We start from the raw sequence: 12,699 nt of genomic DNA, 5'->3' as shown, positions 1-12,699 counted from the left end.
GGCTGTACTCCAAGTCAGAGCCAGGTGTGGGAGGGAGGCCCCCTCCCCCGGACAGGGACCAGGGGCACTGAGTGGGCAGATCAGCTTCCTTTCGGGGCCAGAAGTACATCAAGGACTGGCTGGGTGAAGATAGCCCTCAAGGATGATGGAAAGAAATAGCCTTTCTTAAGTTCAGCACTTGGCCTACCTGAACTTAGTACCAAAACCACGCTCACAAAGCAGCAAGAGAGGGGATACACCAAGAAAGACAAGACAGATGAGGGAGAGGAAGTGTGTCCACTGAAGAATCAGGAAGGTTTCAAACCCTGGAGCTGCGTGGCCCAAGCAAGTTACTTCACCTCTCTGAACCTCCTAGTCTGTACAAAGCTGACGCTAGATGTGGGATTGGAAGCTACCTAAGGCAGCAGCCTGTGTGTGCTGCATGGAGCAGGTACATGTTACCCACTGGCTTCCTCTCCCATCCTCTCAGTTCAGGACGAGAAGCCTGCCCAGCACCAACGCCTTCAGAAATCACAAAAGCATATACATAAGCAGCAGTCCCGGGCCTGCAGCTAACGCGTCAGCCCCAGAGAAAAGCAGCTCAGTGAGAAGATGCACTTCTGAAGCTTCCTTATAGAACCAGGGGAAAGTCCATCCCTCTCGTGTTCTTTTTATTATTATTATTGTTTTTTTGTTTTTGTTTTTGTTTTTGAGACGGAGTCTCGCTCTGTCGCCCAGGCTGGAGTGCAGTGGCACGATCTCAGCTCACCACAAGCTCCGCCTCCCAGGTTCACGCCATTCTTCTGCCTCAGCCTCCCGAGTAGCTGGGACTACAGGCACCCGCCACCACGCCTGGCTAGTTTTTTCTATTTTTAGTAGAGACGGGGTTTCACCGCGTTAGCCAGGATGGTCTCGATCTCCTGACCTCGTGATCTGCCCGCCTCGGCCTCCCAAAGTGCTAGGATTACAGGCTAGAGCCACTGTGCCCGGCCTATTATTTTTTTTTTTTTAAGACGGGGTCTTGCTGTGTTGCCCAGGCTGAGTGCAGTGGTGAGAATCACAGCTCACTGAAGTCTCGAGCTCCTGGACTCAAGCAGTTCTCCCACCTGAGCTTCCTGAGTCGCTGAGATTATAGGTGTGAGCCACCGTGCCAGGCTACGGTGTTGTCAGGGTAGAAATCATCTAGAAATAAGCTAAGCAGAGCGGGGAAGAAATCTGTCATCAGGGACCAAAAAGACAGAAAGGAGCAACTGCCCTGGGGCAGTGATTTTCTCAGCCCAAGAAGGAAGGAACCCAAGAGGTCGAGTTGGGGGATATGCACCAATGGCAAAGGGTGAGCATCTGGGCCCCAGAGCACTGCTGAAGCAGCCCCCTGAGCAGTGGGACCAGCAAGAGGAGTCAGAACTTCATGCAGGGCCGGGCGGCCCAGCACCACCCAGCCTGTGACCATTCCAGGCTATGTCCTCACGTGAGTGGGGGCGCGGGTTCACTGCTTTCTCAGAGGGCATGGCAGAGCTTGTACTGAATGTGCCGCTGCTCACTAGCCATGATACCTTGGGCAAGCCACCACTGGACTTCAGTTCCACATTTGTAAAGTGGAAGTGACAGCAAGGCCAAGAATTACTAATGAGGGTCAAGTGAAAACTCACAGGAAAGGCTCTGATCACATGGATGGAGCCAGCACACGCTTTGGTAAAAGGGAGCAAGAAAACTTTATGAAGCAGAGACCCAAGCCCAGATACCACCCGGCTCAGCAGCGTTGCCGATGCCACCATGCAGGTCTTGCTGGTTTTGGTGGTTGCCTCTGGTGCTGACATTCTCAACCTCAAGACCACGTGCTGCGTGCCTCCTCCATGCTCAGTTCAAAGCATCCCCCGATCTCCCTGACCAACACGTCTGGCAGGCTGTCTGTGTACCACATGTAGAGATGAGGAAGGAGTTTTTGGTAACCCCCTCGGCTTCCAAACCATTGGCTGCTCCACCACCTACCTGCTATGTACCCCTGAGCATGGGGCCGCACTTCAGGGAGCCTCACCTGGCCCTCCTGCCACACGTACACCATGGGGACTCACCGCTTTAGTGGACTCCAGGGCTCCCGAGACCAGCGCATCCCGGCTGCCCCTGCCCTTGCTGCTGAGGTGGGGCGATGAGGAGGGCGAGTCATCAATGTAGGGCAGCCCATCTTGGTGCCGGCGCTGCTCCTCTGCCCGGTCTGCAGCGCAGCCGTACCCAGGTGGTGTTCCGAACGAGCCATCTGTGTGTGCAAAGCATCCTGTGTTAGAGACAGAGAAGGGAGCATCCATACCCAACCTGTCCCAGCAAGCACCCAGCTGACACCATCTCTGTCCCCAACAGGCATCTCACAAGTACCTCGGGTATGCTGATGTCCCCTTCACAACTGACTGGTTAACGACCACAAGGTGAGGGGTGATGAACACGGGCTCACTGCCCAGACAATACAAGGGGCTTTCTGAGATACGTCTGCCCCCGGCAGGGGATTGTGACTTAAGAAATGTATATTTGATCTTTGCATACCCCACTCCCTACTTTCCTGGCATGCAGTTCCTAAAATCCTTGGAATCTCCAAAGTAATACATGTCTTTATGTGTGCTAATAAATGACAGGTGGCTGGGGCTCCTGGATAGCCTCAGGAAGCGGGCTGGTTGCCAGGAGAATCAACCACATGATTAGACAGTTGGCACCCCCAACTCTCTGGGGAAGAACCACAGCTGAAGGGTGAGTTGATCACTAATGGTCAGTGATGTAATCAATCATGCCTACACAATGAAGGCTGTCCAAAAGGCCAGGGTTAGGAGAGCTTCCAGGTTGATGAAAATGTGGCAGTGCCTGGAGAGGGCATGGGAGCTCTGCACCCCTTCCCACAGACCTTCCTCTATGCACCTCTTCCATCTGGCTATTCCTGAGTTGTGTCTTTGTATTAAAAACCAGTCACCTAGCAAGTTATTTTCCTGAGTTCTGTGAGCCTTTCCAGCAAGTGATCAAACTCAAGGAAGGGGCTGTAGGAGCCTCCAATTTATGGCCAGTAGACAACCTGGACTTGCTACTGACACCTGAAGTTAGGGGCAGTCTTCTGGAGCTGAGCCCTTAACTGTGGGATCTGACGCTAACTCCATGTCAGAACTGAGTTGAAATTCTAGGACACCCAGCTGGTGTCTGCAGAGAACTGCCTGGTGTGGGAAAAAGCCCCCACATTTGGTCACATAAGCTTGTGTACAGAGAAAACAGTCGGTTCTCCCTCATACAGGGGGGTTGGGTTGCTATAGAAAGGGGGACCCCTGGCCAGATGCAGTGGCTCATGCCTGTAAGCCCAGCACTTTGGGAGGCCGAGGTGGGAAGATCACTTGAGGTCAGGAGTTCAAGAACAGCCTGGCCAACATGGTGAAACCCCATCTCTACTAAAAATACAAAAAATTAGCTGGGCGTGGTGGCAGGTGCCTGTAAGCCCAGCTACTTGGGAAGCTGAGGCAGGAGAATTGCTTGAACCCGGGAGGTGAAGGTTGCAGTGAGCCAAGATTGTGCCACTGCACTCTAGCCTAGGTGACAGAGCAAGACTCTGTCAAAAAAAAAAAAAATAAAAAATAAAAAAAAGAAAAAGAAAAGAAAAGGAAAGGAAAGAAAATGAAAAGAAAAGGAGGAACCCAAAATGTTACCGTCTTGTTCTCTGGAATGGTCCTTGCGCACCCTGCCCATGGGGTCTGATGGGGTGAGGAGCACAGGCCAGCATGCTGGCTGGGGTGCAAGTCCTGGCCACCATGAGCCGTGAGTCCTACCATGTTCTTCCCATCCCAGCCCAGGGAATTAGGGCTACAGGTTCCCCCATCCCTTGGTCCAGCCCAGCTTCTGGATGACTCATAGCCCACCTCCCAGCAGGTCTGTCAAAATCCCAGACCACCTTACCCCAATGTGAGTACCCGCAGGAGGACAGAGAGGCTTATTCTACAAGAGTCCCCCTGCCTGTTGGGACTATCTGGTTATACGGAGTAATTCATTCCTCCCAGAGGCACCTGGAGAATAATCACTCCCTTCCTCTCAGGCTGAATGACAAAGCCCAACACGTGTTTCCAAGGCCTTAGCCATCTGGAGCTCCTCGATGGCCTGTCCTCAGCCTGAGTTTTCTAAGCCAGTGGACTCACCACGACCATTGTCAACCCACAAGGATCTTCTAGCCCGATCCATGGCTCATATGAGGATCCCTTCTCCACTCCTTCCAAAGGGGGCCTCTGAGGCCCATGGGACTTCTGAGAGCTCACCCTGATGGGGTGGCGTCACTCTCACCATGAGTCACCTATAAGTAGCCCTGCCCAAAGGTTACCAGCAGAGGTGACCTCGGTGTTCATTCACGAGTTTACAACTGCCACCACACACACCCAGGCTGGGTGGGCACAGGGCTGCCCTCAGGCATTCAGAGCAGCTGACCCAGCAATCCTGAAGCGGGCACAGTTGTCGTTCCTTTCCATGTGGATGGCCAGGGGGGAGCCGTGTGCCTGGAGTGATCTGCCACTAGCTGTGAGTGCAGGTGGCCGAAGTCACGGCTTCCTTGCGCACCTCTGCCTCTCCCTCTCCCAGGTTCTCCACTTCCTGTCCTACAGGACTCAGCGCTCTCTAACAGGTGTCCCCAGCCCTGGCTGCACATCGACAACACCTGGGAGGCTTTGAAAACAATTTCACTGGGATCCACACAGACCTGCCGAATCTGAAGCAATAGGGGCTTCCTGGGGAATCCAGCTGGCAGCCAGGGCTGAGACCTGCTGAGCAACCCCAACCCAGCGTCTAGCACTTTGCCAGCTGCTGACCTACAGCACTGTCCCAGGTGACTGCACACAGCTAATGGCTGCAAAGGCCAGGCCGGGTTCTGTTTCTGTGCGTATCCAAAGGAGAATTCCAGGAAGAGGCTGGGTCTGGGTTGAGCACAGCAGTCAATGTATTAAGACATCAAGAGCAGGGGGCACCCACCAAGTCCCTCAACAAGCTGTATGGAGGAATCTGGTCTCCTTGATCCATGGGACATTGAGGGGGCTCCAGGTACCAACATCACTATGTTGGTTATCAATGCTCAGTTCCTTTGGCCTTTGGGTGGGGCAAGCGAGCCGTGGTGTAATCCCTCGGAAGCAAGGCTCGGGCCCTCCCCATTGCTACCTCTCTGTGAGTTATCCACATCACTGAAGCCATCCATGCCTCACCTTTCTTGACTTCATTTATTAATTTTTTTTTAATTTTTTGTAATGAAAACCACAATTTCGTCATTGGGTGCCACCCATTTTTGCTTAGATTCACACTATTTCCTTAGTGCTAGTTAGCAGATACTGAAATGATCTTCGCAGACTATGCAAAATGTGGAACGCTTCACGAATTTGTGTGTCATCCTTGCGCAGGGGCCATGCTAATCTTCTCTGTATGGTTCCAATTTTTTAGTATATGTGCTGCCGAAGCGAGCACGACTTCATTTATTAATTTAACAGAGACGCTGACTCGCTATGGTGCCTGGGCTAGTCTCCAACTCCAGGGCTCAAGCAATCCTCCTGCCTCAGCTTCCTTTTTTTAAAATCATGCATGTGAACTAGACAATCGATAAGGATCCTCTAGCTCTAAAATGCTACCGTCACTATTAGATGAAGGCCCTGCCATCCCCCCGGCCTCCTTCAACAACTTCCTCACCCTAGTCTCCCACCCCATGACCCTCCAGACTTGGCTTTTACATTAGCTCGGAATTGTCAGCGTCTACTAAATGTTCTAGCAGGAGTGTCCAAGTGCCCAAGGGAGACAGTACACTCATGGGTTCTTTGTTTTGTTTTTGGTTGGGCCAGCAGAGCCCCTTCCTCATCCCTCTTTTCCACTTATCATTAGAGAAAGAGACTAAAACCACAGCTTCAGGCTGCGAAACATCTAAAATGAAACAAACAGCTGGGCGTGGTGGCTCACGCCTGTAATCCCAGCACTTTGGGAGGCTGAGAAGGGTGGATCACGAGGTCAGAAGATCAAGACCATCCTGGCTAACAAGGTGAAACCCTGCCTCTACTAAAAATACAAAAATTAGCCAGGCGTGGTGGCGGGCGCCTGTAGTCTCAGTTACTCGGGAGGCTGAGGCAGGAGAATGGCTGAACCCGGGAGGCGGAGCTTGCAGTGAGCCCAGGTCGCGCCACTCTACTCCAGCCTGGGCAACAGAGCGAGACTCATCTCAAAAATAAATAAATAAATAAATAAATAAAATAAAACGAAACAAACAACAACAAAATAAGGTGGGTTAGACCAGCTTTTAACCAATGGTTTTACTGTTTATCTAAAGATGATCTTTTTTTTTTTTTTTTTTGAGACGGAGTCTCGCTCTGTCGCCCAGGCTGGAGTGCAGTGGCCGGATCTCAGCTCACTGCAAGCTCCGCCTCCCGGATTTACAACATTCTCCTGCCTCAGCCTCCAGAGTAGCTGGGACTACAGGCGCCCGCCACCTCGCCCAGCTAGTTTTTTTGTATTTTTTAGTAGAGACGGGGTTTCACCGCGTTAGCCAGGATGGTCTCGATCTCCTGACCTCGTGATCCGCCCGTCTCGGCCTCCCAAAGTGCTGGGATTACAGGCTTGAGCCACCGCGCCCGGCCTAAAGATGATCTTAAGACATCTTCATCACCTGGTGGAGCACCTTTCATCTGAGCGCTTTCCATGCCCATGACTACACTGACTCCCAGGCAAGGCCAAGTCAACACCCAGTAGGGAGTCAACCCAGCAAGAACTTCAGGGTCAGACTCGCGGTCTCAGCGCTTGCTCCAGAGTAACTGGAAGACTCCACAGGTGCAAAGCCACGTGCTGACTTAGCAACGTCCACGCTAAAACCTGGTGCAAGAATCAAGTGCCCGGTGAGGGTCTGCCCGCCCGTGTCCAGTGAGACTTTGAAGTGGACACGTCACCCCGCCAGGTGAGACAGACCAGGTCTCATGGCCAGACTCTGCTGGGGAATTAAGATGCTCCAGACAGCTAAAACCCCAGCCGTTTCCCCCTCTGCAGAGATCTCAAATCAATGTCTGGGTGACTGATGCTTTTAAGTCTGGATTCCAGATGGCCTGCTCATCCCTACCACATTCCATATGAGGGCTTCGGCCCCTGCCTCAGCTCACCCAGATCACTCCAATCCAGACTTGTTGCCCCTCATTCTGCTGACTCTTCCAGTCTGCTCCAAGGCAAATGATGGGGTGGGGAGGACTGCCCCTCAATTTCCTCATTCCCCCAGTCTAACCAGCACAAAGGAACCTGCTTTTTCACAAAGCAGTATTTCACACCTGAGTTCCCCAAAGTACACAAAGCACCACCCCCCACCTGTTATTTTATTTTCAGAGACAGGGTCTTGCTGTCACCCAGGCTGAAGTGCAATGGAGTGATCACAGCTCACTGCAGCGTCAAACTCCCGGACTCAAGGGATCCTTCCAAGTAGCTGGGACTATAGGCGCACGCCACTATGCACAGCTAATTTGTAAAAACATTTTTTGAGACAAAGTTTTGCTATGTTGACCAGGCTGATCTTAAACTCTGGCCTCAAGGAACCCTCCTGCCTCGGCCTCCCAAAGCGCTGGGATTATAGGCTTGAGCCACCAAGCCCAGCAAAGCCCCTTTCCTCTTGAGGATAAAGTACATTATTTGGCATTTTGAAAGCCACCATCTCCCAAGAGCCAGAACCAATTGAGAGGCCTGGTTCCATGCCCCCGTACCACGAATACCCAGTGGAAAAAGCTCTCTGGGCCTGCTCACCCTTGGCAGGACTGAGGTTGGTGGTCTCATCAGCCACATCCTTCCCGCAAAGCTCTATCCAAAGCAGAACCCAAACACTAGAAGGCAGAAGAAGATGGGGGCTTGGAATCTGGCTGCTGCTCACCTGAACCAGGAACCAGACTAGGAGTGGGGTTGGGGAGAGGAAGGCCAGTGCAAACAGCCCAGGGTTGGTGTGGAAGAGGGAGGGTCTAGTGAAATCTGAAACCCTCTCCTCTCCAGGCAGTTTGCTTAGCAACCCAACCCCGAAACTCTGCAAATCTATTCTCTCATAAAAGAAAAAAGGGCAGCCAAAAAATAAAAATAATACAGCGAAAAGAATAAGGCCTGGTTAGGTCACAGTAAGCCCAGGCCCAAGTAGGTGCTGAGGTCACATCCCCTAGACTACACTGGTTTAAAAAAAAAAAAAAAAAACTTTCAAGAAATTAAACAGAATTACCATATGATCCAGCAATTCTACTCCTAGTTATATACCCAAAATAACTGATTTTTCTTTGTTTTTTTTTTTTGAGATGGAGTCTCACTCTGTCGCCTGGACGCTGCTGGAGTACAATGGCGTGATCTCAGCTCACTGCAACCTCCACCTCCTGGGTTCAAGTAATTCTCCTGCCTCCACCTCCCAAGTAGCTGTGATTACAAGTGTGCGCCACTACACCCAGCTAATTTTTGTATTTTAAGTACAGACGGGGTTTCATCATGTTGCCCAGGCTGGTCTGGAACTCCTGATCTCAAGTGATCCACCAGCCTCAGTCTCCCAAAGTGCTGGGATTACAAGCGTGAGCCACTGAGCCCTGCCTCCAAAAGAACTGAAAGCAGGAACTTGAAGAGATATTTGCACACCCATATTCATCACAATATGGGAAGGAAGAGGGGGAAAGGACCCAATGTCCCCTGACAGAAGAATAGAGAAGCACAATGTAATGTATACACGCAATGGAAAATCATTCAGCCTTAAAAAGGAAGGACATTTAGACACATGCAATCACATGAATGAACCTTGACGTTTTGCTTAGTGGAATACGCCAGACACAAAAGGACAAATATTAGGATTCCACTCATGTGACGTACCTAGAGTAGTCGGATTCATAGAGACAGAAGGCGGAACGGTGGGCTCCCAGGAAATGCATGCAGAACTGAGTTCAGACCACCGGCCATGTGATACCTGGGTGCAGCCAGGCAGGAGAGGCTCTCCCAGGCCAGGCATGCCTAGAGAGGCCCCAGATCCTCCTTCAGTGGCGTGGCTGCCAGAGGTGTGGGGTTCCAGGAACCCAGCCCCTGTCCCACACTCTGCCAACATACTCCAGGGTGAGATGGGAGCAAACCCTCAGAGGATCAGAGGTCATGCTCCAGGCCCTCCCTACCCAGAACAATGGGAGCAGCTGTAAAAGGCCCTCCGATCAACTTGTACTCAAGTCAAGAGAAGAAAGGGGCACTGGGAGGAATCGGGTGGAGAAGGCAGGAACTCCACGGAGCTCAGAGATCATCAGCAGAGTGGTCTCCATCCTTGTTTACACCGGCAGTCAAAGACTGGGCAGTATTTATTTACAAAGGTAAAAGCAGATCAAACATCCGGTGGCTCGGCCAGCTGTGGTGGAGAGGTTTTCACAGAGGCGGGCATCGAGCCCCTACCCTGTCTTGGCTGCAGCTGCCCTCCTTCCCAGCTCCTGTCCTCCTCTTGGCCTCCCATCTTCTCCCAGGTCCTAGGCAGGCCACGGCAGCATGGTGCCAGCGACTTCTACAAACAGCAGCTCATATCCTTTGGAGGGATTGTCAGGCAGGCACTGTCCTCCAGAGAGGCTTGGAAAACCATGGCTGGGACAGAGGTTCGGCTCTCACTGAAGGGTGCAGAGTCCACAGTCAGAGCTGGCTCTGCACCCCATGTTCATCCACAGCCTGGCACCTTCCTCCTCCTGCCATGCACCCACCAAGAGCAGACTCTACCCTTGAGAAGGGCCGCGGATCTTGGGGGCTCTGAAGCTGGCTCTTATAGCAGAAACTCAGGTAAGGTCAGGTAATACCTGCAATGCTTCAGGGAGGTAAGTTCCTCTAACAGCAAAAAAGACCCAAATCTTTGAAGTAGCGGGCAAAAGATAACTGCCACCTTTTACGGGGCACTTCCTCTAGGTCACACATGGTGCTGAAAACCCACAAATCATCTCTTGGAACATGCACCTGAGTGGGCATGAACTTTTAGATTGCTATTTTTCAGACAGGAAAAACTGAGTCTCAGGCAGAGCTTGACTGTGCCCAACTGCACCTGTGTGACCTGCCTACTGGGTCAACTTCCAAACACCTTCCAAAGAGAAGGCATTTCTAAGATGCGCCACTGATAACCTTACGACCTAGCAATTCTCCTCCTAGGTGTATAATCAAAACAATTGAAAACTGGTGTTCAAACAAAAACTTGTACCAGAATGTTCACAGAAGCATTATTCACAAGAGGTAGAAACAACCCAAATATCCATCAGATGGATAAAGAAATGATCCAATGGAATAGCACAGCTCACCACAGCCTCGAACTCCTGGGTCACGTGATCTCCTACCTCAGTCCCTAAGTAACTGGCAATACAGGTGTGTGCCATTACATCTGGCTAAAATAATTTTTTTTTTTTTTTTGGTAGAGACAGGGGTCTTGCTACGTTGCCCAGGCTGGTCTTGAACTCCTCGCCTCAAGTGGTCCTCTCATCTAGGCCTCCCAAAGTGCTGGGACTGCATGTGTGAGCCACTGCACCTGGCCTCTGCCTTCAAAGGGAAGGAAATTCTGTCACATGCTACAACACGGACGAAGCTTGAAAACATAATGCTAAGGGAAATATGCCAGTCACAAAATGCCACATGCTGTATGACTCCATTGATATTAAATGCCCAGAATATGTAAACCCATGAAAACAGAAAGTAGGTCGGTGACTGCTTAATGGGCAGGGGTTTCCTTCTGGGGTGACAAAAACGTTTTGGAACTAAACAAAGATGGTGGTTGCACAACACTGTGAATGCACTAAAAGCCATGGAATTGTTCACTTTAAAATGATTCATTTCATGTTATGTGAATTTTACCTCACTTTTTTTTTAAAAGCTGACCTGTTTTCCTCTCCTAAGCAGGGAACCGGGAACATGATTCCGCTGCTTCCCGAGGGCTGAGAGTATCTTTCCGGATGGACGTCAGTACTGCCTGGCTATAACCCCAGGCCACCCACAGGCAGTGAGTGCTTTCGGAGATGCGTGGTTGGTTCTGGTGGTTTTTCTACTTTCTCCTCCTCTGCCAGGCTGGCAGCTGCCCCTTCTTGCATCCACACCAAGTGGCTCAAAATTCTTTATAAATGAGGCATGCCTCATTCAGTTAGCCACTGCACCCTGGCTAAAGCCCTGCCACCAGGGTCCTTGGTTCTGTGGTGGAAGGGTACAAAGAGAGCACCCCAGGATCCTGTGGCCTCCCAGCTCTCATACTGTACCCCAACAATGACATCACCAGGCCAGCACCCAAGAACGGAAAGCCGCAGCTGCCCGGGTAGAGAGAGGTCAGGGTCATGAATCAGCGTGTGCCACAGAGAAAGCCACCAGGCTAGCCAAGGCCCCCCCACAGGCTGGAAAACGTCAGTCGGGAAGGGCCTGAGCCTGCCCTCCTCCCTGATGCCTTGGCTCCCCAGGCAACCCTAGACATAGCAAATGAGAAACAGGTATTTACAACTATTTACAACTCTGAGCTTTCTTGAAGGAGAAAGTCCAACCCATACAACCAGCCCTGACAGCTCTGCCTGCTTGAAGGCTGAGCTGGTTGGAGACTGAATCACCAGAAGGTCAACTTTGCTGGCGATTTTTGGGGGGCACTAGACAACCATTTTCCTCCACAAGCCGAGTGTGCCTCAGTGTGGGCAGACAAGAACCCCCTCTCCTCTCCATCAGCATCCAGAACACTGTTAAAGGACCCTCCCCAGTCTCCAAGGACCCACCTGTGCCTAAGGTTCCCAGTCATTCCAGGAGGCCATAAAAATTCGATGCCTTAGGCTTCAGGTTGGGGCCGGCTGGTGCAGGGGCAGGGCAGACAGAAGCTGAAACCGCAGCTGGGAAGTGGCAGCAGCCCTCGGCTCCAGGATGATACAGTTATCATTCCTCAGCAGCACCTCGGCTTTTTAGGACTCTGGGGCTCAGAAAGACTTCCTGGAGACACTGAAGGTTTAGCCCCAGACAATTATACATACTGAGGACCTAACACATGCAGGGCACTGTGCTGGGTATGCAAAGGTGAGCACTGCACAGCCAGCCCCTGCCCATGGGAGCCAGCGGAATCCACGGAGTCACGTGACATGGGCATCACAGCAACCATGACAAGGCCACAGGAGAGAGGCAGGTGACACCGGAGCACATGCAGGAGGGAGGAAGACAGACCCAGGAAGGACAGCAGGGCCTCTCCCTGAGGAACATCAGGGTGAGAAGTCCACTGTAGTGGGCCCCCGAAGGAACACGTTCATATCTTAACCCTAGAATCTGCGAATGCTACCTTATCTGGAAAAATAGTCTTTGCAGATGTAATGAATGAGATCACCCTAGATTGTCCAATACTACCATGATGTGTTTCTATTCCCCCAGAACTCTCCTGACAACACACGTGTGGGTTTTCTCCTTTCACCAGGCAATCCTCCCAGTGTCTGTACACCAGCTGGGTGTCCTATAATTTAATTCCATTCTGCCAATAAGTACGTGGAATGAGTGTCAGACTCCACAGGTTAAGGGCTCAGTACTACAAGACTCTCCCCACTTAAGGCACTGGGGGAAAGTCTGGGCCACCTGTACTTCTTATCTACTGACCCTAAAGCTGGGAGTGGGGGTGAGGTGTTCCCACAACCCCCTCCTCAGATTCAATAATTTGCTAGAGTCAGGCACGGTGGCTCACACCTGTAATCCCAGCACTTTGGGAGGCTGACACAGGCGGATCACAAGGTCAGGAGTTCGAGA

The 12,699-nt window shown here is 51.6% G+C and overlaps 1 protein-coding gene and 1 non-coding gene across 2 annotated transcripts in view; both read right to left on the bottom strand.

Annotated features, from left to right (window-relative positions):
- Window positions 1-12,699, bottom strand: part of LOC105498477 (BCR activator of RhoGEF and GTPase) — a 134,031-nt gene that overhangs the window by 57,045 nt on the left and 64,287 nt on the right. Inside the window, exon 2 of the mRNA XM_011770628.3 lies at window positions 2,052-2,233. Coding sequence (XP_011768930.2) covers window positions 2,052-2,233 — 182 coding nt within the window. The remainder of the gene's footprint in view (window positions 1-2,051; window positions 2,234-12,699) is intronic.
- On the bottom strand, window positions 5,328-5,436 carry LOC112429630 (U6 spliceosomal RNA). The gene has a single exon (XR_003021901.1). It is a non-coding gene; the product is annotated as a U6 spliceosomal RNA (small nuclear RNA).

This window comes from Macaca nemestrina, chromosome 15 (assembly GCF_043159975.1).
Source record: "Macaca nemestrina isolate mMacNem1 chromosome 15, mMacNem.hap1, whole genome shotgun sequence".
Taxonomy (NCBI): domain Eukaryota; kingdom Metazoa; phylum Chordata; class Mammalia; order Primates; family Cercopithecidae; genus Macaca; species Macaca nemestrina.
This window is presented reverse-complemented; position numbering and strand designations above follow the sequence as displayed.